This window comes from Denticeps clupeoides, chromosome 17, assembly GCF_900700375.1.
Source record: "Denticeps clupeoides chromosome 17, fDenClu1.1, whole genome shotgun sequence".
Classification (NCBI taxonomy): domain Eukaryota; kingdom Metazoa; phylum Chordata; class Actinopteri; order Clupeiformes; family Denticipitidae; genus Denticeps; species Denticeps clupeoides.
The window spans coordinates 13,221,634-13,248,488 of record NC_041723.1 but is presented as its reverse complement, the minus strand read 5'-3'; the positions used below and the strand labels follow the sequence as shown (position 1 = coordinate 13,248,488).

General features: G+C 41.5%; 4 protein-coding genes across 12 annotated transcripts; 1 reads left to right on the top strand and 3 right to left on the bottom strand.

The window, feature by feature from the left end:
* Positions 1 to 461: 461 nt before the first annotated feature.
* On the top strand, positions 462 to 5,242 carry parp16 (poly (ADP-ribose) polymerase family, member 16). Its single transcript, XM_028958509.1, has 7 exons — positions 462 to 751; positions 1,311 to 1,507; positions 2,054 to 2,191; positions 2,286 to 2,492; positions 3,486 to 3,657; positions 3,739 to 3,883; positions 4,143 to 5,242. Exons 2-7 carry the CDS (start codon positions 1,319 to 1,321, stop codon positions 4,276 to 4,278), a joined length of 987 nt encoding a protein of 328 aa, XP_028814342.1. The 5' UTR covers positions 462 to 751; positions 1,311 to 1,318; the 3' UTR covers positions 4,279 to 5,242.
* A 1,574-nt stretch (positions 5,243 to 6,816) lies between these two features.
* eif3ja (eukaryotic translation initiation factor 3, subunit Ja) lies at positions 6,817 to 10,828 on the bottom strand. Of its 3 annotated transcripts, XM_028958406.1 has the most exons (9): positions 10,741 to 10,823; positions 10,510 to 10,598; positions 10,143 to 10,239; positions 9,987 to 10,075; positions 9,697 to 9,811; positions 9,464 to 9,625; positions 8,601 to 8,674; positions 8,092 to 8,176; positions 6,817 to 7,990 (listed from the first exon to the last, which is right to left on the bottom strand). In XM_028958406.1, exons 1-9 carry the CDS (start codon positions 10,760 to 10,762, stop codon positions 7,839 to 7,841), a joined length of 885 nt encoding a protein of 294 aa, XP_028814239.1. In that variant the 5' UTR covers positions 10,763 to 10,823; the 3' UTR covers positions 6,817 to 7,838. The 3 variants fall into 3 exon arrangements, with proteins under 3 accessions (XP_028814239.1, XP_028814240.1, XP_028814241.1); XM_028958407.1 differs by having other exon boundaries at positions 9,987 to 10,239; positions 10,682 to 10,828; XM_028958408.1 differs by having other exon boundaries at positions 7,849 to 8,176; positions 10,741 to 10,824.
* Positions 10,829 to 12,093: 1,265 nt separating this feature from the next.
* On the bottom strand, positions 12,094 to 17,452 carry ctdspl2a (CTD (carboxy-terminal domain, RNA polymerase II, polypeptide A) small phosphatase like 2a). 2 transcript variants are annotated; one of them, XM_028958586.1, is made up of 13 exons: positions 16,990 to 17,452; positions 15,825 to 16,036; positions 15,558 to 15,696; positions 15,320 to 15,457; positions 14,960 to 15,181; positions 14,573 to 14,666; positions 14,305 to 14,416; positions 14,125 to 14,211; positions 13,930 to 13,992; positions 13,758 to 13,837; positions 13,481 to 13,607; positions 13,301 to 13,396; positions 12,094 to 13,124 (listed from the first exon to the last, which is right to left on the bottom strand). In XM_028958586.1, the coding sequence occupies exons 2-13, from the start codon at positions 16,005 to 16,007 to the stop codon at positions 13,059 to 13,061; spliced, it is 1,407 nt and encodes a 468-aa protein (XP_028814419.1). In that variant the 5' UTR covers positions 16,008 to 16,036; positions 16,990 to 17,452; the 3' UTR covers positions 12,094 to 13,058. The 2 variants fall into 2 exon arrangements, with proteins under 2 accessions (XP_028814419.1, XP_028814420.1); XM_028958587.1 differs by having other exon boundaries at positions 15,825 to 16,012.
* A 131-nt stretch (positions 17,453 to 17,583) lies between these two features.
* On the bottom strand, positions 17,584 to 26,793 carry sqor (sulfide quinone oxidoreductase). 6 transcript variants are annotated; one of them, XR_003742887.1, is made up of 11 exons: positions 26,652 to 26,793; positions 26,364 to 26,568; positions 26,044 to 26,214; positions 25,665 to 25,718; positions 25,388 to 25,582; positions 25,106 to 25,315; positions 23,878 to 24,061; positions 23,641 to 23,708; positions 22,587 to 23,373; positions 22,218 to 22,498; positions 21,838 to 22,083 (listed from the first exon to the last, which is right to left on the bottom strand). XR_003742887.1 is itself a non-coding variant. In XM_028958590.1 (10 exons), the coding sequence occupies exons 2-10, from the start codon at positions 26,562 to 26,564 to the stop codon at positions 18,230 to 18,232; spliced, it is 1,320 nt and encodes a 439-aa protein (XP_028814423.1). In that variant the 5' UTR covers positions 26,565 to 26,568; positions 26,652 to 26,793; the 3' UTR covers positions 17,584 to 18,229. The 6 variants fall into 6 exon arrangements, 4 of the variants coding, with proteins under 4 accessions (XP_028814423.1, XP_028814424.1, XP_028814425.1 ...); XM_028958590.1 differs by lacking the exons at positions 21,838 to 22,083; positions 22,218 to 22,498; positions 22,587 to 23,373 and adding exons at positions 17,584 to 18,287; positions 19,023 to 19,201; XR_003742886.1 differs by having other exon boundaries at positions 21,837 to 22,498.
* Between the last annotated feature and the right edge of the window lie 62 nt (positions 26,794 to 26,855).

The following is a 26,855-nucleotide window of genomic DNA, read 5'->3' as shown; positions in this document are numbered from 1 at the left end:
TTTCAAGAGCCTGTGTTTCATATGGCATAAAAAGTAAATATGAAGAATATGAAAATGCGTTTCATCTCAAAAACTACATAAAACCAAAAAAATAACCCAGATTCATTGCCACACCGCAGGGTTACTGGTGACGTTTCATTGACGTTACGTTGGACGTTGCGCGCTACGTCAGATCCAGACTATGTTGCCAGGTGCGAGCTTTTTCGCATCAGAACTGGGCTCGCTCTTAAATTGTTGGGGTTGGTTGATTTTTCTGCAGGTTGAGGGGTTAGCGTTTTCCACAAATGTGTCTGTATTTTTCATTAAATTATTTCTAAATAGCCACGTCTGAAAGATGTTCGTTGAAAGAACGAACAGCGTCCAATGCAATTAACTCCTTCAGAATCAACAAGGGAGTATTAGTTTGTTTGCACCAACTGGTTTATGGCCAGGTATGATGCGAATTATACCGCAGACATGGCAACACTGGGATAGTTAATTAGCAAACGTTGAATAAACTCTCCAACCGTACATTGAATATTCGAATATTTTCATTAATAACAGTAGAAACTAGAGAGTATGTAGAACTTCAAGAAAACTGATGCGTCTTGAGGGAACAGTTCTAGGCGCGGGTTGTGCTTGGACGCCCTGCTGGCTAGTTTTGACAGGAAGGGGACAGACTTGGTCCCGAAACGAACGCAGCGGGTGGAGGACAGGCGGGGTCCCCGTAAAGCAGGCGCTGGTGACATCGATGCCAGTAGCCGACGTACAGGTACGTTTCGGCACAACGTTGGGGACAGTGTTGTGGCAGGTGGCTTCTTGCTAGCTCGGGATGCTAGCCGGTTTTGAGGCGTTTTTAGCTACGCTGCGCCAACTTAGCTGCTAGCTCGCTAGCATGTTGAAGGCGGTGGGCTAGCTAACAGCTGTCTTACAACGAGACAGAATACTGCATTGTACCTTATGCTCGCTCAAGACATTTAATAATCAATTTGGTGGCGTTTTTGTCATTTGCTGTGGCACCTTTGCTGACTGCGTGATCAGATAAAAACTTTTTTTTTTACTTGAGGGGCAAACATGAAATGTGATCTGCGTTACAGAGACCGCATCGTTCAGCAGGAACCGGAGACAATTTTGCACGAACTCAAAACACAATACATACACGTTTCGTGACAGGTGTGATAATTCTTTAAATTGTGCATTGTAACTTTTATCACGAATACGGTCAACTGGAGTCCAGTTGGAGTCCAATCTCATCCATTCCGTCTTGTGCTGCCAGTGAACTTCTTTAACCGAGCATGACAGCCATGGTTTGGTTTCATTTGTTTTTCCAGAGCCGGTGATGCAGCCTCCACTCCCCCCTGGCACCGTGAGAGAGCTGGTGAGGTCCTGCCTCCACCGGGACCCCGTAGCTGCAGACCTGCGCTGCAGCCTGTTCCTGGCTGCGGTTCAGAGCTACAAGCGGGACTCTGTGTTGAGACCATTCCCTCCGCAGTATGTTCATGGAGATAATAAGGACTTTGATGCCCTGGTTAGTATTTGCGGCTCTGTTTTAGGGGTGTGTGTGTAAAGGATATCTTGAAGTATTCACTGTTTATTTCATTTGGATTGTTCTCATCAACTTGGGTAAAATTCACTTCACTTCACAGCAGGTACCGTATCGATATAAATAATTTAACGCTGGGTCTGTTTAATATGGGTTTTTGGTAGTTGTATTTTACAAAATCAAACTACTTTAAGTGTTGATTGCTTACAATCAACACTTGTGTGCAGATTTGTAGAATTATTTATAGACATGGTGGGGATTTGCTCTAGTGACTTTATGAACTATAGTCATTGTTACTATCACTAATTTAAAAAAACTGAGGGCCTACAAATAGTTTAATGTGTTTACACATTCAATTTTTAGATCATTCATTCTATGCAAGGATGGTTATGCTCCATAATAACAGGAACCTTCAGAGAAATGAGAAAAAAAAATACAAAAATATATTCCAGTTAAGTTCTTGAAAATAAATGTACAGTACTGATGTAAATTTACTTTGTAACTGATGTGTAATTTATTCACTACACACAGCTGAAAGATGTGAGCTCACTGCCTGGCGTCCGGGAATTGGTCCGACTAAGGCCTGGGGAAGGAGATCACTACCTGGCACTAGCTCATTGGATTCTCTCTTCTAAGAGCTTTGCAGTGAAGACACTACAAAAGGAGGAGGTACATTACCCATAAAGCACTTCTGAGACAACACGCAGGCCTGTGGCACCATCGCATTTACCTGTTTGATTTTTTTTTCTGTTCTGTTCTGCAGTATGGCAAACTCTGCAGTTTGACAGAGACTACAGGGACTGCAACACCAGTCCCGGACTTTTTATTTGAAGTAGAATACTGTGAACAAATGAACACAAAATTTGAGAAGACACGAGCTGGGCGCGACCTTATCTATGCTTTTCATGGAAGCCGCTTGGAAAATTTCCATTCCATCATTCATAATGGTTTACACTGTCACCTAAATAAGGTACTTATCAGATGCAAATAATTTTAAAGGTCCCCTAATATGAACATTTTATTTTGCTTTTATATTGGTCTTGTTGGTTCCCTAATACTGTGTCTGAAGTCTCTTTCCGATTCCTATGTCTGTAGTTTTAAATGCTATTGAGGGGGGACGAGGAGGAGAGTGGCCTATAGAAGTTGAGAGGGCATTCGCAGAAAATATGTCATCAGCACCATTCACCAACTACAATGTTTGGCACGACGTTTTTAAAGAAATAATAAAATTAACCCACTGGTTCTGAGTCTCGCATGACAGAATTAAAAAAATACATTTGTGCTCATTTGTACATCAAAGCACTGAGCAACTGTCATGCTTTAAGCCATGACGGTTGGTGGAGCTAATACTGTAGGGGAGGGGTGGTAAATACTCTGGGTGGAAAAGCATGTGAAACGGGCGGTAACCTTTGCCCTTATGATGACATAAATGGACAAATTCCAGATCTGACTGTCTGAGCTGCAACTCTCCGAACCGTGAAGCAGAATGGCCAAAGGGCTCTTTACACATCTAGCCATTTCCAGCCACTGCAGGACCATAGACAGGCTAGGGGAGCTCATATTAATGTTAAATCATCTCACAAAGTGAAATTTTCATGATAGGGGACCTTTAAAGAGGAACCATTAAACAATTCCCTACTTTCTGTATGGCCCTGTAATTACACGTCCAAATCTTTTTGTCTGTATCATGAAAGGCTGGAGTTCTATGGCTGTCAAAAATGTAATTGTTATGTGGCTTCCTCAGTCTGATTGTGATGGTCTTTGTAAGAATGTAAATGTTGATGGGGTGATCACATGCTTAATAGTTTCACAGACGTAATTTAGGTCTGGGTGAATGATGTTGCTTGCAGTTTAATTGTTTTGAGTGTACTTCCATTACTCTTTCATTGCAGTGTTGAGCATTATACTTTTTAAAGCATTAAATAAATGCAAGATGAAATTTAACAGTTCTGGCTATTTACAGACATCATTATTTGGAGAAGGCACCTATCTCACCAGCGACCTCAGCATGGCTGTCCTCTACAGCCCTCATGGCAACGGTTGGAAAGAGAGTCTGTTGGGACCATTGCTAAGTTGCATTGCACTGTGTGAGATAATTGATCACCCGGATGTGAAGTGTCAAGTCAAGAAGAAAGGTATTATTCCAAAATCCTAAATTTGCATGATTCCTTCCTATGTCCTGTGCGATTTTATTCTCATTTAACTTCTTTTTACAGATTCTGAAAGCATTGACCATCAACGTCTGAGGGCCAAGAATAGCGAAGGAGGTGATGTGCCTGAGAAGTATTTTGTCGTGACAAACAACCAGTTGCTCAGGGTTAAATATCTGATGGTGTACTCACAGAAACGCTACCGAGCCAGGTAAGACCCTACAAGTGTTGGTCTCTGAAGTACCCCTGATTCCAAAATAAGTGCTCAGAGTTCTTGTTCAAATGATCTGTTCCCATATAATTAACATTTTTTAAATTACCAATTAAGTTAATATTGAAAGCAGAATTTATTTTAGAACAAATAAGATACTGAACGATTGTGTTTTGCTTTTCATTCATTTAATCATTCTGTAGAAATGACAAATCGTTTTTAGAAGAGTTCATTAAAATGAGTTTGTATGTTTGTTCAGAAATGCTGCAGGGACGTCATGGTTTGTCAGACACCATTTCGCAATTATGATGAGTTTGTATCTCCTGCTCCTCATGTTCATTGGTGCCTTCAACTCCACTTCATTCCAGTCTTTCTGGCACAGAATATTCCGATGATGCTAATGGGTGATGTGGACAGCTGTAATTTGCATATTTCATTCCAAGTGCCTTCTCAGATGGGCTGTTGATTTACTGATTTCAAAGGGAAAATCTATGAACTTCAAATTTCCAGGATTGTATGGCATCTTACTTGAAATGTTTTTTCTCCTTGCTTATTTTTCTCTACACTTGTTGCATAAGAGTTTGATGTATTTTAGTTGTATATGTTATTTCTAACAACAAGTCCAGCATCAAGATTGTTATTGGTTAGTGGTTTTATATTTAAGATCTTAAATGACCAAATAGCAAGATTAGCAAATAGTTTTTGCTGCTTTCTTTGAGGAAAAAAGGCAATATGCTTCTGATGGAACATAGCAGTGTAATATGACCCTTATTAACTTTTTAGTGTTGAATATTTTATGAATGAATGACAAGTGATTGTCTTGAAAAGAGGACACACACCATGTATGGCCAGTTTCCATTAAGCAGTTTAGAGTACTTATGAATTGTCCCAGAAGTCCGAGTTACACTGTTACTAGGTACTAGCATTAAAGCGTTTGTCGGTCGAAATTTGACTTACAAAGACATTGAAAACTTAGTTTTGATACTCTTGAATATATATATACTCTCTTGATACTATACGTAATGTAATATGAATACACCAAATTCCTGTAGTAATTGCAGTTATTTTTATTCTTTTTTTGATAATTTGACAGGTACCTGGTCTTATGTCATTCTTCTTTATTTGCTTTGTAATGCGTATGCTTGTTTATAGCACTGAACACCCTAAAGATCATTATCCATTGTTATTTGATTTAAAAGGCATTGGTAAAGCTAGATAACCTAGACGGATGCTTTAATAAGTTTAATTGTATCGTTTCACATTAAGTACTGCTGGTTATAATAAACTGTGCTATTAGAACATACTTACAATGCCAATTTATTATTAAACAAAACAGATATGTCTGATATTTGTTCATTATTTTGCTGTTGTCTGACTCTTTTCTTAATTATGTATAATATGTACATTAATGAGGAATGTCTCTTAAGTTTTAAGAATTAAGACCGATGAGTTATCTTAATGTCTTTTTGTAGATATTTAAATGTCATCGATCAGCATCAGTCACCCAGTATTACTGAACCATTCATGCACAAGAAACTATGATTATGAAGGTTGTAGCATCTGTGTAGACCAGTAACCAGCCGGCGGCCTCTGGTGCGCACTGTTCCCTTTCAGGTCACCTCCCTGCCCCACGCACCTCTTCTCTGTTACGGACCCCTGCAGACAGGGGTATTTTGGGGTTTGACCCCAAGTCACAGCATTTTCACCAGCAATTAAATAAAATTAAATGTAATTATTATAAATAAGGCAAAGTTATTTTGTTGAAAACATTCTAGCTATAATATACCTATAACATATTGAGTCTAATGGAATTGCTAAATTTACACAATTTTACACAAAATGCATGAACAATATTTGTATCAGATTAACAATTTGACAATTGGTCATGAATGTCGTTTAAATGTCCACCTCAGAATATAAGTGTTAATCCTAAATCATTTATAACCTCTGTGTAAAATGCACGAGTACAATTGTAACAGTCCTTGTAATAATCATAAATGATCATAAATTGCACCTCTGTAGTACACAAACAATAACAAGAACCCGTTACTGTATAGATTTTTTTACGACACTGACACATGCAGTCTGGCTGCTGTTAGCTGTACCTTGTTGAAACATTTTTCAGTATTTGGACAGGCAGGAACTAAACACATGAACTAGTGCTTAGTGTTTCTCTGTTGAAAAAAACAAATGATGAATTGTGCAAAACTGAATAAGCAGTAGACCGGGATGTCTGTACGACGTGGAATATTATATCTGTCTTGCATGGTGAAGAAACTGAAAAATGAACCGAGTTACAAAAGGTTCCCTCTTGAGATAATTTACCTCAAATCTACAGCTTTCCTTTGACAAGCAGAAGAACTCTGCTTGTGACCATAATGCCAATTTAAAAGAATCTATTACAGCATTTGCACAGCATTTGGCAGAGCAACTTATGATTCATTTGGTTTCCTAAGACCCAATTACTGGTCATCTCCATTAAAATGTTCATCAAAAAAGCATCAGATATGGTTATTAAAGTTCTATCTGCACAGAAGATGCATTGTTCTCAGTTATTCAGGTTCTCAATTCACATTTACCCGACTTGCATGTCCCCTTGAGTTCCTCTGGTTTGTCACCATGGGGGTCCTGTGGAACACATTCTGCAGCCCAGGTAATGCCACGCTTCCCACCAGCCCTCCCCAACGTTCCAGCCTCCGTGACCCTGAGCCAAAGACGACTACAACCAAAGCTGTCCAAACGTTGATCTCGGCTTTTCTGAGGTGAGGTGACACTTGCGCTGCCCCCCCACCATTTAGTAAATAACCTAAATATAAATCGTATTAATGGTTCCTTCCCTTACATTACTGTCTATAAAATGTTTGTGCTGTTTAAATATATTTTACACAATTTGTTATTCAGTCATTAAATGGTCAAATACAGAAGTGAATGTAAGCCATTTCAAGAATGAGATTTATTAAATTAGATCATTATAAAACATTGTAGAGTCCAGTCATATGCAATTCTGATGCCTTCCATAAGTCGCATTTCATTATGTTATTTACAGAATTTAAAAGTCCAAACCGTCACACAAATACCCGATCCAACCTTTCCAATTTCCAATCTTACTTGATACAAGCCAAAAATACCATGTGAAGACCAGCTGCAACAGACCTTCTGCCACGAGTGGTAACCACACTCATCTCACGTTCAAACACAAGTCTCAGATCGGGATGTTCTGAGAACGGAACCGGCGGCCTGTCATCAAACCTTGCAAATGGACGCTTCCTGACCTCTGTTCTGTAAACCCGGCCGACGACGATGTCAAAATGTAAGACCTGATACCCTCTCAAATAAGAATGAATGAAATGTAAACTATTACATGTTTTTTCCAGCATGAACGCGTTAAATGGTAGCTTCCGAGAGCCACACTCAAAGCAGTCTGTAGCAACCACAAAATCAACTATGAAACTGAATTTCTTTTAATGATTTCCACAGAAAAGAATTAACGTGTCTATGTACTAAACAGAAGATCTGTGGTTTAAAAATGCAGAAGAAAATGTAAAGCCTTTACAGCCCCAGCTTTATAGTGACAGATCTGCTATATCATCTTACCACAACTTTTCAAATCAAGAATATTAAGCATATTCCTGCTTTCTGTGCCTGCTCTGATCTTGTAACAAATAAAAATATGCTTGTCAGCATATATATGCTGTTTTTTTTAACACAGCATGCCGAGTGTTTTCCTAACAGAACTGTGTCAAAATGATCTGTGGCACAGCTACAGATAGCAGTTAAAAAAGGAAAAAGAAATCATCCTTTTAAATGTAGACACCTAATACTATAAGACTATAAGAGAGATATGATAACAAACTCACTTACTGTCCTACAAGTTCGTTAAAATGCCAGTCATGAGGGAAATTACTTGCATAGGGTGTCAATTGTTCCTGTGTAGTCCAACAGTAACACTGTGTTGTCACTCAGGCCTTGCTGGTTGATGAAAAGATGAGGCGATGGAGTGATGTGGTGCATTCTGCAGACACATTACACTCTTGTGCAGCCTCGCGTGGAGACGCTGCAGCTTAGTTGAAGAAGAGTGGCGCCGAGTCTCTGTTGGTGAATCTGGGCCTTCAAGTAGAAGAGGGTCAGAGGGCAGGGAGAGGAGAAATAATGGAGCCAGGATCACATAAAGTCTTCGTATTCTTGCACGTAACCCCCATCAAACTCGCCATAGTCTGCTAGGTCATCCTTCATCTTCGCTTTCAGGCCTCCTCCTGGCAATACCCCCTTCTTTTTCTTCTTTCCTTTGCTTTGCTGTCAAAAAAGCATAAATGCAATAGCTTTTCAATGTGCATGAACTGGAGATTTATCAGAAACTGTAGTGGAGTGTAGTACAAGTGAGTTCCTGCAGTGTAACAGGAATAAAGCCATCCCAGTACTGCAATGTACACAAACTCTTCTGGAAATTTCCATTTGTTCTTACATTAGAATTGTACTGCTTTTCAGTACCAGTTCAGTACCAGTTTTAGCTGGATATATAAGAAATTTCCTCACAAAACCTTGGTAAAGACATTTGCCAAGCAGCAAATTGACAAATTATCATACTGAATATCTTGACGACTGGTCAAATAGTATCTTCAGTCAATGCAGAAGCATAAAAGAAAATATAAATGCCTATACATGACAATATGTGAGTCTCACAGTCTAAAAATGTACAGTGCACACAAGTAGAACGTACCTTTTCTTGTCTTTGCTTCTCACTGAGCAACACTGTAAGTGAATTGTTGATTTTCTTTAAGTCTTCCACCTCCACTGTCCAATTGAGAAAAAAATAAATCGCATAACCCACTGTCCTTATGGTTAGAGCTGGGTTTAAATATAAAAAAATATATTGATCTTTTAATTTATGACTTTTTCAGATCTGCCAACCTCAAAGATCCACAAACTTAATGTCATGCACATCAGACTACAATGTGATATACATTGTGCAGGGCGATAAAGATGTATATTACATGTAATGTGTTCTTACCGGGTTCTTACACATTTTTACTAAAGAATGTCCGTGTTTTTTCAATTAGTCTGAGCCAAATTTTCATGACCATGTGCTCTCTGAAATTTCTGTGCAAAGTTACATTTTAACTAAATTCATAATATGAACAACTGTTTCTTCTTCCAAGTTCACACAGCCTGAGCCCGAGTAAAATGGATCTGTAATTTACACAACTTTTAGAAGGAAGACACACATCTGCGGAGGTCCTGGAATATGGACGTAACACGCATTGTACCACGTGACGTGGCTCAATACGTAAAACAAGCAAAGATACTATAGATCTGCACTTGTTGTAAACGTATAAAAACGTTTCATGTTTTACATTCTTGTGTCAATTACTTGTCAATGAGATTTCAATAACTTTATATGTTTATTTGATATTCCAAGACTGTGCAAGACCTGGAAAATTCTTTTTCCAACGCTCAATTAAATTTCATTGAGTCAGAAATCACATTGAACTGGGAAAGAATCTAATCGATCCTGGAAATCCATGGTGATTCCCAAACATAATTCCCAACAGTCCTGGTGAATGTGAGGCACGGAATACTCACATGAAAGACAGAGGTCTCGGAACAGGGACTCTAAGAAGCTGGAATAGTGTATTGATTTCTCATACGGAAGTATTTTGTCTTTAAGCAACTTCTCAAACTCTGTGAAGTCATCTTTGGACGTAGGGCTCATGGCGTCGATTCCTGTTACATTGTTAGCAACACCTGACGGAAAAATGAAAACATTACAAAACTCAAACGCATAGCCTACACTGACTGTTAATATAGTCACTTACCAAATGCATCTTTTGCCAATTCCAAGTCAGAATCTTCTTGCAACTTCTGTACTCGAAGTCTTTCTGCCAGCTCTTCTTCCGATGTGAGTTGATCGCTTTCTTTAGACTCTTCAAACTGAAAAACGTATTTTATTCCATCATTCATTTTAAGCAAAAGGAAGCAGGGCAACGGTTCAAGATTTCAAGATCACAAACACATACTTACGTATGATACAATATAATATAACCTATATTTCGCTGATTATGCCCATGTATGAGAAATGTTTTTTTATCTATGCTAAAAGAATTACCGCTTTTTTAAGCTCCTCTTCCTTCCTTTCCAGTTCTTCCTTTTCTTTTATTTTTTCACTCAGTTTCTTCTTTTCTGTGGATTTTACGTCTGAAAATAAAAATGTTAACTGTAAATAACAAACGTTTTTCAAAAGCATGGGATACTTCACCCATACCTGTTTGTGTCTCAGCGCCCTTGGCGTCTTCGTCGTCGTCGTCGTCATCATCATCATCATCATCGTCGTCGTCCTCGTCGTCATCATCCCAGTTCTCCTGAAAGAAGGACACGACGCGACGTGATGTGATGTAACGGTACCTGGGCGACACCTGTCCCCGCCGATGAAGGAGCCAGCAGACGCCTGCCTCGTGGAATTAGTTGTGTATTTCGTGCATTTAAAATGACTTCATCTCGGGAGTTAAGAGGCTCAGCGTCATCTTCGCTAACATCAGCAGCGGAATGTGAAAGACACTCAGCAATTCGACTTCCACGAGCATCGCTGAGCTCAGAAACGCTCACAGCGATAAATAACATGAGCGATATACCTTCACATCTTCGTCCTCGTCTTCCCCTTCCCATTTGTCAAGGACTGCCGCCTTTTTGGCCGTTTCATTCGGCTCGAAAGTGTCCGTATCTGAAACACACATGACATCCTTCATGCTGAGCGAACGGCGTCCGGAAAACGACACGTGCGATTTAACTACAGAAAATACTTACATTCCAGACATTATTTTGCCCAACAAAACCAAAACCATTTAAATGCTTGCTAATCTCACCCCAAGAATCGCCGTCCGCCATCTTGGCCCAGCGTCTGCAAAACACGGCTCTCCTGCCCGCGCGCTAATCGCGGGAGCCGTGTTGCCAGTTCCGCTCGGCAAACGCCAAAGTCGGCTTCTCACTCAGGCGTTTACAGCATCAGCACCCTTTCTCGCTTCTTTCTTTTCCAAAATCAAGAAATATTTTACAACGAAGGCGTGTTCGCCTTTGGGGTTTTAGTGTTGCTACATCTTTAACATGTAGATGTTGAGACGTTATACGAATACAGCATACATAAATTAATTCTTTTTTTTTACTAAATACTACTGAAGCTTATTTTTTTAAAAAATCACTTATTTGCAACAGGTTTAAGGTAGAAAATGCAAGGATTGCAATTTTAACATTTGTAATTAGACTGACAAAGTAAAGTAATTTTTACTATAATATTATTCTGCATAATAACTGAGGCTTTTTGTGTATTGGGTTTAGAAACGCGTAATGTTGACATATAGTTGACCTTAAAATAATTGTACATGTCTAAATAATAATCGACATTTTTTGTATACATGTAAATCTCATTATATTATATATGTGATAGAATGTGTGACGTTTCAGTATTTCACAAAATTTGAGTTTTTTTTTTCAAGAAATGTTGAATTGCATCGATACATCGTTCATGCTGTCATACAATGTGTAGTAGAAGCTTTTACCCAGAACGCCTGGACATTTATGTCGTCTGACCTACCGGAAAAATTTCTTCATACTGAAATGTTTCTCAGACGCTATCTTGTTATTCGTTTGACATGAAACGACATCTGTTTTTACCCCAACATTAACCAACCTAAAAGAATCCCGAACCGCCACGGCACCGTCCCCCGCACACTGCTACTGATGGTGATGGGTTAAATGCAGAGCGAAAACCCGCTAAAGGGGAGGCCGATGCTGCCATTTGACCAACAGGTCAGACGAAGACCTACATAGTAACTATAGCGTAATATCTAAAATGTCTTTCCTTTGCGATTTTAGGGTTTGTTCTTTTATTTATTTTAAAAATTACTCGAATCCGCCTGCAAATTACTATTACAGCTATTTAGTATTACAGCTATTCCACCTGTGCCCCCTACTGTGGCCAAATGGTAAACTTTACATATAATATTATTAAAAAAAAAAACAAAAACAGCCCTCTGATCAACTCCCCATCCAACCTTGAATAAGGTTCCAGACCAAAATAATTTTGCAGGACACAAAAAGCAAATTCAGGAAAAAAAATCTATTTTAAATTCCTTCAAATACGTCATGCTTATGTTATAATGAAACATTTTTTTTTAAATCATAAAAACATGACTTCAAGAAAGTAAATGACTGAATGAAACTTTTCAGAAACTGGTATATAAAAATAATGTATTAATGGTTGAGAGATCAGCTGAGTAACACTGAATAAAAATGGGCAAATAGCAACCAAACCAACTACATACTGACTCAGGTGGTCACTCCATAGATATACAACGACTTAAAAAAATAGAATAAAACAGGGGAACAGCAACATTACTCATCAAAACTGCACAGACATACGTTGTGCTGGTGCTACAACCGGGACGCATTAAAAGAGTTAAAAAAAGATTTCAAAGCAAAATCAAACAGAACCTGTATAGTTGTTAGTGTTGTGTCAGATGGAAGAGGGGGAAGAAGGAGAAGGAGAGAGAGAGAAAGAGAGAGAGAGAGAGAAAGAGAGAGAGGGTTCCAACTACAACTAAACCTTAAAAGCAACATTTCTTTACAAATTGAAAGTGGGGGGGTCTAAAAAAGGATTGCAGAGGAATGCATGGTAAAACAGAACAGCAGAAAGTAAATATAGATTTAAAAACATTGCCAGGAAAAAGTAACTACGTCATATATACATGTCTTTGAATATGTAGAATTATATATTTTTTCCATATATTTTGAATTGATGGGCCGTCCAACTTTTGATGAGCCTGTGGTCATTAAGATCCAAGGGTCCCAGCACCAAATGGAGCGACATCAGTTCTTGTTTCTGACGTTGTAATCCAATCCATTTGGGCTATTAGCAGAAATCCCAAGACCTTCAGTGCCAGTAGTGCTTTAAAGGCCAGTGAGTCTGAGGGTCCTTCTGCGCTAGCCTTCTTTTTCCCTATAAAAGTCTGTACAGGTATTCAAGACATTATTGTAAAACCGTCTTTACATGAAAACGTGACAACAGCAAAGCTGCAGTTGTGATCCAATATTGATATTAAACATTAGTTAGAATTTGATCAGTCTTCCTCCTCCTCATCAGATGCTACACATTCTAGAATTATGCTGTGCCAGCCTTGAAGAGTGCTCAATCAGGTGGTAACAGATCGTGGAGGTGGAACCTCTCCCTAATGTGTGGTCGTACATCTTCATTCTATATAAAAAAGAAAAACAGAAAAGCTGGCATTATGTATACAGTAAGCAAGAGATTTACATGAACTAATGTAATTCCACAAGTGTCACTAATTTCTGGTGTAATGTAAGTGGATCATTTTTATATATTTATTAAAACGTTCTTACGAAAAACAAAGACTTATAGATATAGCTTACCAATTCAACAAGCTTCTCCAGGAAAGGGACGAGCTTCAGGAGCTCGCTGTCATTCCTATCCATGAACCAACTCTCAATGGGAATTCCATTAGAAAGCTGCAAATTTGAATCAATGGGATTAATATTTGTTGAAAATGAATTACTGCATTCTCTTTCATAAGGCCAAATGGCATCACTTACCTGATAGGCAAAGGCTTGTGGTGAATTGTCAATTATTATGGTCTTTGACAAATCCCTTCCGAGAATGTTGAGGTCCTTGATGTAGTTCCCCTGGACACACACACAGTGTTCACGGAATAACCTGTGCCTTTAGATAGAAATAGAAGACAGGTCAGGTTGCTGGCACTTCAAGTCTGAACATTTACACCATATTAAACAAGATGCTTAATAAAGATTCATTTTAAAAAGTAGATTAGTAAATAAATAACTAAAAACCAGAAGAAGGGTACCAACTGACCTGACCAACTGTTTCTTGGGATCCAAGATATTAAGCAACTTATCAGCATAGACCTTCTTCGAGGCAGTGAACAGGATAATCTTAAGATGTCAAAAGGTCAGAGGAAATCAACTTACAGTGTAAGTCATCTTACATTAAAACAACATATTCCAGCTTTTAAAATGATTCTTACCTCATAAACTTGTGACATGCGTTCAAGAAACTCCCTAAAGAATGGCCGTAACCGTACATAGACCTTAGGACAAAAGTACAGAAATGTTAAGAAGTGTTAAATCTTACAACCACCCCACTAAACAACATTTTATAAAAGAGAATACAAGGCCATTACGATAGCATTTAAAGCTTTGATATTATGGTCATAACACACCTGGTAAATGACATCCTGAAAAAGCACCGGAAAAGTCAGGGCAGCATCTTCTAACTCGTTTAGACTGCAGTGTACCAGAGTCTCATCCTACAAGAACATACAGATAGATTATTGTTAAAAACAGAAGTAATGTGACTTTAATGACAGTGATGCAGTATCTAAACGTGATTACTGTCTCACCAAGTCCAGCACCAGTGAGAACTCCGGTGTGCTGCGGGTTTTAAGTGGGAGTGCAGGTTTCCGAGTGAGCTGCTCCTCGGTTAGTGGAGGTATGTGCTTGATGAAGAAATACCTGAACAAAGATGGAAAAACTTGATCAAAAAAAGCTGTGGCAGTTCACTATATAAAAAAAAAAAAAAAAAAAAAAAAAAAAAAGACTGTCTGCACAAGTGCAGATCCCAACATGTCTGCACAAGTGCAGTTCCCAAACATGCCAAGTCGTACTCACGGGTCAAACACCTCCCAGTCTTCTTCATATGAGGCTTCTGCAGGGACTGATGGTGAGGCAGTGGGGTAGCTGCTGTTTGGAGGGGATCCAACAACTGTGTAGGAGACCAGATATTTCCTAATTATAAATTAATCATATATAGGAAAAATGTGAAATGTAGAATAATTTGTGGTGTTTGTGAACTGTAATGTTTAAATAAAATTTTAGATTTTAATTAAAACCAGCCAAGCCATGTTTATGGTTTGCCTTATGTCTGGTTAGAGAGAGAGCACGCGAGCGAGAGAGAGAGAGAGAGAGAGAGAGAGAGAGAGACTGGATAATATAAATAACTCATGTTTAAGCACAATTACATTTTCACAAAAGTATTCAGTGTGAGCATGGCTGTACCTGTGAGTGGGGGCATATCAGCCTCAGTTACAATCTCGCCCTCTTCAACAGTAGTGTCCAAAGCAGGCAGAGGATGTGGGTTTGACAGTTGGTTACTGGGGTACAGGGAAACCCCCCTGATCTCAGTGGAAGTGGGTGTCTCCTCCACTTGTTCCATTTCCAACTGCTTTACAATCTCCTCAGCCTCCATAGCCTGACCAGGGGATTCTGAGCCAGCAGTGGCTTAAGGAAAAGTGAGAGATGGACATCAAGAATGACATTCCAAAACTCTGTAATAAGTGAATATTGGAATGTGCATTTTGGGAAACTTTACTCAAGTCAGATATCAAGCATGTAGAAAACGCTCAGTTAAACAGTTACCATTTTTGCTGGCTGGGGAGAAAAAGTTGAACACAGGGGAGAAGATTGTGCCAAGAAGGGTGGTGCGTGGTGGGCTACTTGCTTCTGGCTGAACATGTAACTTGCCATTGGGCTTCACTGGTTTGCACGTCATGTTATCTAAAAAGAGGAAAAGAACATTAGCCACCAGTGTGTATTAATGTGTAAATTTGCACATTAAGACACAATCACATGATCGTGACACCTTGTCTTAACTCACCCCCATTGATGGGACCTTTCCGACGGGTTCTAGGATCAGCTTTGTTATCGACAGCCCCAGAAGTTGGTGTAGAAGTGATGAGATTACTGTCTAGATCTGCGTTCATTCGACTCCTCTTGGCAGGGGTACACTGCTCCACCTTGGTTTAAAGACATTCATTCAATGAAATAACTTTAACCCTAACTACAACCACAGATACGAACAGCCTCGCATATATGTTTGGCAAGACGTGACTACAAAGATCAAGCACTGCTTCACGTGACCCACCTTGACAGCATTTCCCCGGATGAACCTTTTAATGGTGGAGAAAATGCCTGTTTCATTCTTCTGCATCCTTGCAGCACCTGATGGACTTCGCTCCACCTCCGAGTGTTTTCTTTTAGCCTGGGCAGTCCGGGCTGTTGGTGTAGGGCTCGGCTGCTGAGACGCCTTGCGTACTCTCAGCCTCATCGTCCCTGTCCCGATCGTCACATGAAACACTTTCATAAATAAATAGATAGATAAATAAATAATAATCAGAGCATGCATATATAAAACAGTATTTTAAATATAGCATTACTACATCTAACAGAAGATGTAATATAAATAGATGTAGTGTTTATGCTTACATTTTAATTTTATTTATTTGAGTAAGACTGTATGTGATCGCTACTTTAAAAAAAAACCCCGAGCACGTTACCAACAGACGCTGCAGAAAAGTGGGCGGGGTGAAGCGTGGAACTTGGAGAAGCGTTCCGACTCCAGCCTCAGGCAGTACAAAGTAAATTTAGGCCGAGACCCGTTGCATTAAAACTACATTAAAAAGGCGGGCGATTTGTAACTAGTACACGCCACGGGGGGGGGAAAAACCCTACACGTGTTAAGTCGCAAAAAGCAACCGTGCCGCAGGATCCGTAGGTTAACCTAAAGCCTGCCGACACACAGTTAGCTTGCTAAGCTAACTAGCTGCCTGTACGCAGGCAATCACAGCGATCCTGACGAGCGAACAAGACGACAGCGCTTCGACGCATGATCGGTAACACGAGGCTCGGCTCCTACACCCACATGAATAATGGATTAACCTGTAGAGCACGAAAACGGGCGCGCATATGCTGTTTATTGACAGCCTTAGCTAACTAGCTAGCTTCCTGTCCTCCTGCCACTCCACCATTATTAGAGACTCCGTGTTTACATCTAGCTGCTCGCCTACATGACGCTTTAGTCCCAACAGCGCCAATTAAAATACTTTTTTTTTTAAAAAATGGCGACACGGTGACCAGCGTAGCTCCACTACACGGGGCTGTTTGGCACACATGAATCGGACATACTTGGCGCTCCAACATGTTCTCATCCCGAGCCGCTGAAGACGCGAGATTTTACGCCGAGACCGCGGTGTGGGGTTACAGCTAACTCGCTCTCCTTCCCCTGACGCGGCCGCCCGCCGTGTACTCACGTTCCAGCGTTTACATGCCAGGTTGTAGCGCAGAACGGTGGGGTTGGCGGTCGTGATTGTGACCACGCCGGTGGCCGCCGCAACTCCGTTCCGTCCGCTGTTATGGCACACAATCCGACCGCTTAACCACTGCTTAGGACGCCATTTCCCGCCTCCTCTCCAAGGCTGTCGAGAAGTACCCGGATGCCACAACAAACCGCGCAAGCGCAAGGCATGCGGTCCCGGGATTTCTGGCATAATTCATTCGCATTCATACAGGTGTGAGGATATGCAACACTCTGCTAATGGTGTGGCGCATATGTAGTGAAAAAGCTCATATTTAGCGTTTGGCACCTCCCTGGTGCAATTATGCAACACAATCTTTGCAAATGACACTTGAAAATGTTATCGAATTGAATAAATGAGTAAACGATTAAATAAATGTCTAATTAAATTGTCAAGTTTCGACCCACATGTCGATGTAAGGGTCAGGCTCACCCTCCCGACAGCCTAGACAATTGATATATCTCTATGCTCTAATTATAATTTGAAAATGATTGACAGTCCGGCCTGCACTTGAAGTATTTATAATATACATTGGAACAAGAAATGTCATTAGGTTTACATTATACCATTTTAATGCCATTAAAAATATATAGCAATGTCTATATATGAGTATAGACACACACACATATATATAGTGTGTGTGTGCATGTAAATATGAGTAAAAAAAAATCAATGCTATAAACAGGCATTCATACAACAGTTACAATAGAATTTCTTCTCAATCACTCTTTATCCATTATCACTTATTCTTAAGCAGGGTCGTGACATTGTCCCTATCCAAAGACACTGGGTGCAAGGTGGGTACTCGGCCAGGGCAGGGCGCCAGACCACCACAGAGCACATACACACACACACACACACACACACACACACACACACACACACACACACACCATTCATTTACATTTAAGGCATTTGGCAGGAACTGAAGAGGTAACCCACGCCAACACAAAGAAAATATGCAAAATCCATAGCCACAATGGCAGACCCATGATTCATAATCATTACTGTCATCCCACTGTGTGGCCTAAATGCTTTCTTTAAAAAGGAAAAAAGGCAAAATTAAAATACAAAAACCTGTCCCCCAAAAGCTTTCAGTTTAACCTTTATGAATCATGAGATTAATTGCATGGCATTTTGTTGTTCCACAAACATAAACACTACATCTTTTGCCAGTATACTATTTCACTAAACACTATTTCATTCCAAGGTGCATGACTTTCCGAAATGGTCCTGGTCCACCCCAGAAGCCCCTGCAAGATGGATAGAAATAGAGTAAGAATCCCCAATTAAAAAAAGAAATTATGGACTTTTTGTAGATACTCTTATCAAAACAATGCCTGTGTTTATGACCTGAAATTCCACTATAAACTTGCATTTGAAATACAATTCAACTGCTATCAGAAATCATTTGCACATGTCTCATTTAACTAGAATTAAATTCATTTAGAATCAAGAGGTATTTAAAGTATTTTAAAATAATTAAAATTGTTTAGAGTAGTTTTCTATATTACTGAAAACCAAATTGTTCATGAATACAGTGATTCATATATTTAGAATGCAGGTACTGTGATCATTTAACTATGATTTATACAATTCTGAATATTCAAACTATATAGAAGAAATGTGTTCTGCTATACTTTGTTAAACAACCTTGCATAATGTACTATGGTTAGGTGTGAGCATCTAGTGTACTGTATCCTGTTTAAGCATAAACATTTAGTAGGTGTTGATATGTCAACGCATGTTATGACATTGATTTTATCTCATTTATGTCGTACTGTCAACTAATATCACTGATGCATGGTGAGTTATTATGCACGCAGCAGTCAAAAACAATAAGTGTTAATGGTGTAACCAATGTAAAATATGAAACTTATTATGTCTGATGTACATGTCTATTCAAATGGCTTGAGCCTAATATTTAGTCCATAATATGTAAGAATAGCCATCCATCTATTGAAACTGGACAAAAAAATGAAACTCACTTGAGAAGACCATGCCAGTAGAGCTGAGGCATAACATCTGCTTTCATGTAGTACATTAGTCTCCGTTCTTTTCCTTGATCAATGGGGAAGGTCTCCAGGGGCTGCCCATTGTAGTCAAATTCTGCCAAAATGACTGTGTTGTAACTGGTGACCAGTGGGCAAGAAGTGTAGCCGTCATACTACAAGTAAAAAAATTGTCTGATTGAATAATTAAAAAAAGTAATGTCATGTTTCATTTAAATATATACAATGACTAACCACACACGGACATGCCACTGAGCAGGTGCCTCGGGCACCTGTTGTGGCTGCCCACTGCTCACAAAGGGTGATGGTTAAAAGCAGAGGACACATATCATTGTGTCACCGTGTGCTGTGCTGCAGTGTTTCACAATCGCTTCACTTTAAACACACATCACATGTACATAGTAATACTTAATTATATATACAGTACAGGCCAAAGGTTTGGACACACCTTCTCATTCAATGTGTTTTTCTTTATTTTCATGACCATTTACATGGTAGATTCTCATTGAAGGCATCAAAACTATGAATGAACACATGTGGAGTTATGTACTAAACAAAAAAGGTCAGCTAACTGAAAACATGTTTTATTTCTTCAAAATGGCCACCCTTTGCTCTGATTACTGCTTTGCACACCCCAAACCATCTCGATTGGGTTCAGGTCGGGTGACTGTGGAGGTCAGGTCTCCACTTTTTGTTAAGTACATAACTCCACGTGTGTTCATTCATAGTTTTGATGCATTCAGTGAGAATCTACCAATGTAAATGGCCATAAAAATAAAGAAAACACTTTGAATGAGAAGGTGTGTCCAAACTTTTGGCCTGTACTGTATTTTATGTAGTCACATGCAACAGTTTAGGTTAAACTGGTTGCTTAAAATGTCAGTTAGTGTGAGTAGTTAAGTGAGCAGAAGATGCTCATGTCCTGATCCAATCATTTTATTTAAAAATGTATTCGACTCAAAATAATACATACATTATGAAAGTGAAGTGATTGTCACTGAGAAGCACAGCAAGCACACAATGAAATGTGTCCTCTGCTTTTAACAATCACCCTTGGTGAGCAGTGGGCAGCCATGAAAGGTGCCTAGGGAGCAGTGTGTGGGGACGGTGCTTTGCTAAGTGGCACCTATAACTGCAACAATGAATCTATTAAATCGGGAAAAAAAATGTTGTTTACTAAAAGAGTCTGCAACGAATTCCATAATTGAATCGATTTCTAACGCCTGTTGCCTGATGCCGCCAGTGGAAGAAGGCAGCAAGCAGTGGTCTGTGCACGTGCTCAACACAGCTTCGGTACCTTTTTCCGGATGTTATGAGGGTGAAGAGTGCATGTGAGGGGTGTGTAGAGTCCATAACAATGCTGGTGGCTTTCCTGATGCAGAATGTGTGGTAAATGTCTGTTGTGGAGGAAGAGAGACTCCGATGATCATCTCAGCTGTCCTCGCTATCCGCTGTAGGGTCTTGCAGTCCGATATGGTGCAGTTCCCAAACCAGACAGTGATGCAACTGGTCACAATGCTCTTAATGGCTCCTCTATAGAAGGTGGTGAGGATGGGTGGTGGGAGATGTGCTTTGAGGAAGTAAAGATGCTGCTGGACTTTCGTGGCTGTTGAGCTGGTGTTAAGATTCCAGGAGAGGTTCTCCTCAAAATGAACACAGAGGAATGTTGTGTTCTTGATCTCCACACAAGAACCATCGATGTTCAGAGGAGAGTGGTCTCTCCAATGTCTTCTGAAGTCAACAATCATCTCCTTCGTTTTGTCCGTGTTCACAAACAGATTGTTGACTTTACCAATAGGGGGTGGTAGTAGCCTAGTGGGTAACACACTCGCCTATGAACCAGAAGATCCAGTTTCAAATCTCATTGTGTCCCTGAGCAAGACACTTAACCCTAATTTGCTCCAGGGGGATTGTAAGTCGCTCTGGATAAGGGCGTCTGATAAATGCTGTAAATGTAAATGTAAACACCAGTCATTTGTTGCACCTCCTCTCTGTACACTGATTCATCGTTGTTGCTGATCAGACCCACCACGGTCGTGTCATCGGTGCATCGCTGCACAGTCATGGGTCAGCAGGGTGAACAGCATTGGACTGAGCACACAGCCCTGAAGAGCTCCAGTGCTCAGTGTGGTGTGCTGGAGATCCGGACAGCCTGAGGTCTCTCAGTCAGGAAGGTAGGTGTCCAGTTGCAGAGGTAGGTGTTCAGGCCCACCAGGTTCAGCTTCTCGACCAGGTGCTGAGGAATGATGTTGTTGAATGCTGAACTGAAGTCCTATGAGCAGCATTCATGCATATGTGTCCTTATTGTCCAGATGGGTGAGGGTCAGATGCAGGGTGGTGGCAATTTCATCGTCTGTGGAGCGGTTCGGACAATAGGTTGAATTGCAGTGGGTCCAGGGTGGAGGGCAGCAGGGTCTTCATATGTTTCATGACCAGCCTTTCGCAGTACTTCATCATGATGGGTGTAAGTGCAACAGGATGGTAGTCATTGAGACACAACACTGAAGACTTCTTCGGCACAGGCATCTCAAGCTACGTGCCTTGAGACACGTAGGAACAACGGCGGAGCTCAGTGAGATGTTGAAGATGTCTTTAAAGTTAAAGTGAAGTGATTGTCACATGTGATACACAGCAGCACAGCACACAGTGCACACAGTGAAATTTGTCCTCTGCATTTAACCCATCACCCTGAGTGAGCAGTGGGCAGCCATGAACGGCGCCCGGGGAGCAGTGTGTGGGGACGGTGCTTTGCTCAGTGGCACCTCAGTGGTACCTTGGCGGATCGGGATTCGAACCGGCAACCTTCTGATTACGGGGCCGCTTCCTTAACCGCTAGGCCACCACTGCCCCTGTCTGAGAGAACATCTGCCAGCTGGTCTGCAAATTCTCTGAGCATCTTCCAGGGATTTTGTCTGATCCAGCAGCCTTTCCTGACTTAACTTTGTGAAGAGTTTTCCTCACTTCCACAGCACCTGATCGCTGGAAGGAGGGTTGGACTTCCTCGCAGGCACGTTTTTCATTCCCTGGAGGTGAATTCCTGCGGTAAATAAAAAGGTCTGCATCTCACAGTCACAAACTCGACCTGCATTAAAGACAGAATTGAGAAAGGCACAGACTTCTGGCACATTTCCGTGCTGATGTAAACACACAAGCCGCCGCCGCGGGTCTTACCACACAGCACTGCATTACGCTCGGCATGAAACACAGTAAGCCCGTCCAGAATAATGTCTCTGTCAGGATGGCGGACGTTGGGGCACACTAGCGGCTGGCACAGGAGGCTGTGGTCGTGGTGTCTGTGAGGTGGGCGCAGGCAGGACCTGCATTGGAGTACTGGAACTGGAAGGTGGCTGGCTGGAGACGTGGTCTTCACACTTGGGTCATTTCGTGGGCGGATTCAATGACAGAGAGATTCCAGAGAGCTTGGTCTGGGACTGAAGATCCAAAGAAGGTGTCTAGATCCAAACAACAGGGTTTTCTGTGAGAGGAGTCGAGAAACAAGGCAATTGTAATGAAGAAGCGGCAAGCCGATGGAAGGCTTACACAGATAGACAGCAGGGACCGGCCCATCAGCGGTGGGAACTGGAAACCACACTGGGACCCGGCCAGTGGAGGCCTCAAAGGGAGACAACCCTATATCCGCCACAACGGTGGCAGATGAGACATGTTTGTTCCTGGCTAGATCTGCAAGGGTGAGATGTTTCGACCAGGATGTGGGGTATTTTTCCAGTTCCTGGTGTATTCACTCGGTCTGGCCATTGGTGGTATGCTGAGGTAAGGCTGACAGCCACCCCGAGTTGCTTCCAGAAGTGGTCTGAAGTGTTGGACGACTTCTTCTATGACGTGGTGGGCGGTCTGGGATAATGTGGGTAGGCTGGAAAAAGCAACAAACCAGGCTGCCACGGAGAGCCGGTCCACCATCACCAGCACCGTGGTCTTACCGTAGGAAGTTGGCAGACTGTAACAAAGTTGAGGGAGACGAGGGACCTGGGGCGGTGTGGATGTGGCAGGGGAAGCAGGAGGCCACGGTGTCATTGGTTATCCACTTTGTTGACGGTGCAGACTGGGCAGGCTGCTACATAGTCCGTGACATCGCCGGTGAGACCCGGCCACCAAAAGAGACTGTTGTTGTTGGAACGATCCCGATGTAACAGGACCACCCCCACCCCCATGTCAAAGGCATGGACCTCGATAAATGGGAGCTCTGGATTGGGATGAATGAATGGGGGCTGTAGTGAAACGAAGCTTCAAGTCGTCGAAGGCGCGAAGTGGCCTTGGCGAGGAGGACTTTTCCGGCAGCTCCCTCGAGCGTTGGTTGGGACACGTTGCTCTGAAGTGTTTATGGCCCCCACAGTAATAACAGAGGTTGTTTTGGTTAATTGCAAATTTCACTGTGTGCACTGTGCTGCTGTGTATCAGTGACAATCACTTCACTTTCACTTATGTAGCGTATTTTGCTCGATGGTCATTCCTTTCCTCCAAGGCCCAGAGCATAAAACAACTCGACTGGAGTAGCAACCTATTGTACACATCTGGCAATTCCATGTAACTACAAGCTATTAACTGTTTAATTATAATTTTGAAAGAGACCTGTCACCTTTTTATCGGGCTGGTCTTTCTTCACAACTTTTGTGATTGTTCTGTCAAGTACCCCAGACTGGGCAGCTGCAAAAGTTATATGAGATATGAGATTACACACACACACACACAGTTGGACACACATCATCCAGCTCAAATCAGTGAATAAGGTCTGGACCATTAGACAAAATACTGCTGTATCGAATATCATTTGCCAATATTAGGTTCTGTCCTGGAAGCAAACCACTACACTCACCAACAGCGGCCGCTGTTTTGGAGGTGGGTAAATTGGTGCAGTCTCCAATTCCAAATACATTAGGGTACTTCACATGCTGAAGTGTTTCCTTATTCACATCAAGCCACCCGGCTTGATCAGCCAGCAAAGAATCTTTCAGCACATCTGGTGGTCCCATTGGTGGAGTCACATGGAGCATTTCATACTGAGGGAAAAAGAAAGTGGGTAACATGATACACAAAATATGAGAACATAATATATATAGGTCACACTATTGTTGACAAGCCTTCCCAGCATAATAACGTGTACCACTATTTGGTCCCTTGTTATGATATTTATAACATTTATCAAACACCCTTATCCATAGCTCCTTACAATCAGCAGTTACAGGGACAGTCCCCATGGAGACACTCCATGGTAAAATGTCTTGTTCAGGGACAAAATGATAGTAAGTGGGGTTTGAACCTGTGGCTTTGGGGTCTTTTGGTTCATAGGCAGGTGTCTTACCCACTAGGCTACTGTCCACACAAGAAAATTACTGACTGATATTATCAGACTAGTCTAACAAGTTTTCCCCAGAAAAACAAAAACTGCATAGTCACCATTACCCAGTTCCATACAGCCTTTAAGCATTCTGAGATTCCATTCATATTACACAATATGATAATCAGCTGCAATGAAGGACTGAGGAAAAACAAAAAAGGCTCAACAACTCATTTGTTGAGGATCTAATTGGTCCAGAGGGTGGACTACATGACTTATTTGGTGTTATAATTACATAGACATATTAATTGCAATGCTAAACTACATCTATTTATGATATTTTGTATCACACTTCCACTTGTATTCTGCTTGAATTTGCTTCTAAAAAAATGATAATGCTCAAACAGAATGATTATTTCCACACTGCAATCTACTCTTGAATTACTCAACATTGTTAACATTGTACACACATGATCTCCAGGACACAGTTCCAATTTAGAATTTCTTTTCACTGCCAACATGGATTTGTTTCATTAAGCGGTATCCATCAAATAAGTATTAGAGTAGAGGCTCATTAGGAATGTTTAGGAAACTTATACTTTATAAACGTATAAAGTTAATTCTACTGGAGTTCATTTTATAGATCAGGATATGAATAGAATGCCAGTCACTCTATTCATTACTCTATGTTGAGATGATTTGTTATTTAAAAAAAAGAAAGGGGAAGAGAAAGTGATCTGTTACAACAGTGAAAAGATGGACCAACCTTGAACACTTTTGTTTCTCCCGGATTATCAAGGTTTTCGAACACAGCCTCCTGCTTGTCTGCCCTGACTTCGGTGAGGTTATGCCTCAGATTTACGTGTAGGTCGCGCTTTTTCACAATCTCCCACAGGGCGTCCGCATATTTCTTGACAGCAAAGATCACAGGCAGCGAGGTGTTGTATATGATGTGAGCATCGGACCTCCTCCCCGTCTGAATGAGAGACGAGAGCTCAGTGACTCAATTTAGGCACCGTGAAACTCGACAGACTAGGCAGGTGAGCACCTTTCTCAGGTACGCATCCGAGAGGTACATGATCTTCTGAGGAGCTCCGCCACATTTCACCGGAGTGTTAGGGTAGGAAAAAATGGCATTGCCCCTCTTGAAATTCTGAAGTGCTTTCCAAGTATTCTCCACAGTCTTCACTGAGTAGTTTGAGCCAATCTTTGGGTGCTCAAACCCCTCTGGCAGGCCTTTGATCTACAGAGATACATAATGGTCAGTCGGAGTTGACATTTCTTTAATACTGAGCGTAATAAGTGTCTCTGACTACCCACCCTACCTTTTCATAGTGAAGCTTCAAACCCAAGGCCACAATCAAATAATCATAGGATACCTGCAAGACAAACAGAAGGCTTAGAATAATACATTCAGTTCCTCTGTCCTGAGCATGCCTGCAAACAACATTTTATCACCATCTGACTCATAAAAGAAATGACTGGCAATTTCCTGCACGGTTTCATCATGACCCCTCAGTGTTTCATGTGTATCATGACCGCTCCCGTGTTTGCAAAATTTGCATATTGGTTCATAGTACACTTGCATCATTTGCAATACTGTGGTCTGTAGCAGTCGCAAAAAGCATTTCACTGCATATCATACCGTGTATGACTATGTATGTGACAAATAAAATTTGAATACAATTTGAATTTAATTTGTACCTCCGTCCCACTGTCAATGCAGACAGAGTTCTTGTCAGGATTCAGCTCCGCCACTCTGGATTTCAGCCACTTCACCCCTGAAGGCATCACGCTGGCTGTCGGGCGTCCAGATGCACCAACGCTTTTGGCCCCAGCACCAACCAGAGTCCACATTGGTTGGTAATAATGCATCTGGGCAATGATGGAAATCAAATTGTCGACTAGCACCGAAAACTTGCTTGTCGCTTGCAATGTCTCTCCTCACAGCGCTACATGCGTGTGTTTTTTTTTTTTTAACTTTGTCAGAACAGGAAAAAAAACCCTGCGGTCTGAACACTCGCCTCGCTCGGCTCCACTATTGCGACGTTTTCCGCGCCAAACTTCCGCTTCATTCGCGCCCCCATCGCGACGCCGCCACATCCCCCTCCGAGCACCAGGAACGGGTAGTGCTGCCTCGGCGCCGCGGCGCTGCCGTGGAGGCGCCGGAAGAGCGCGGGGGACCCGCGCCAGGGCAGGTTCTGGCGCACCGCGGCGGCCGCCATGACTCTGTGGGAATAATAATAATAAAAAACGAGTCGACGTGCGACACTTCGCCGAACGACATAAAAAGCCTGTGGCGACGTGCGTACGTGCAAAGCAGTCGCCCAGTCAGCTCCCCAAAACCGCGACACGCGGTCCTCGTAGTTCACTGTCAACGTTAAAGTGCGCGGTGTGTGTGTGTGTGTGTGTGTGTGTGTGTGTGTGTGTTGCTGAGTCACTATGATTATGCCTGAAAACACCGCGTAACGTTTTCTCGCCTGTTCGTAGTCGTCACCTCCGCAGAGAGAGAGAGC

Bases quoted from the DNA above. Each gene is read 5' to 3' on its own strand.
- parp16 (XM_028958509.1), top strand. From the start codon at position 1,319: ATGCAGCCTCCACTCCCCCCTGGCACCGTGAGAGAGCTGGTGAGGTCC. The intron at 1,508-2,053 runs GTTAGTATTTGC...CACTACACACAG, and splicing joins ATAAGGACTTTGATGCCCTG to CTGAAAGATGTGAGCTCACT. The intron at 2,493-3,485 runs GTACTTATCAGA...GGCTATTTACAG, and splicing joins TACACTGTCACCTAAATAAG to ACATCATTATTTGGAGAAGG.
- eif3ja (XM_028958406.1), bottom strand. From the start codon at position 10,762: ATGGCGGACGGCGATTCTTGGG. The intron at 10,240-10,509 runs GTATATCGCTCA...TCCTTCTTTCAG, and splicing joins ACGAGGACGAAGATGTGAAG to GAGAACTGGGATGATGACGA. The intron at 10,076-10,142 runs GTATGGGTGAAG...TTTTATTTTCAG, and splicing joins GGGCGCTGAGACACAAACAG to ACGTAAAATCCACAGAAAAG.
- ctdspl2a (XM_028958586.1), bottom strand. From the start codon at position 16,007: ATGAGGCTGAGAGTACGCAAGGCGTCTCAGCAGCCGAGCCCTACACCA. The intron at 15,458-15,557 runs GTGAGTTAAGAC...TCCTCTTTTTAG, and splicing joins GAAAGGTCCCATCAATGGGG to ATAACATGACGTGCAAACCA. The intron at 13,397-13,480 runs GTAAGTGATGCC...TCAAATTTGCAG, and splicing joins CACAAGCCTTTGCCTATCAG to CTTTCTAATGGAATTCCCAT.
- sqor (XM_028958589.1), bottom strand. From the start codon at position 26,564: ATGGCGGCCGCCGCGGTGCGCCAGAACCTGCCCTGGCGCGGGTCCCCC. The intron at 25,583-25,664 runs GTAGGGTGGGTA...GTATCTCTGTAG, and splicing joins TGAAGCTTCACTATGAAAAG to ATCAAAGGCCTGCCAGAGGG. The intron at 25,316-25,387 runs GTGCTCACCTGC...TCTCTCATTCAG, and splicing joins CGGATGCGTACCTGAGAAAG to ACGGGGAGGAGGTCCGATGC.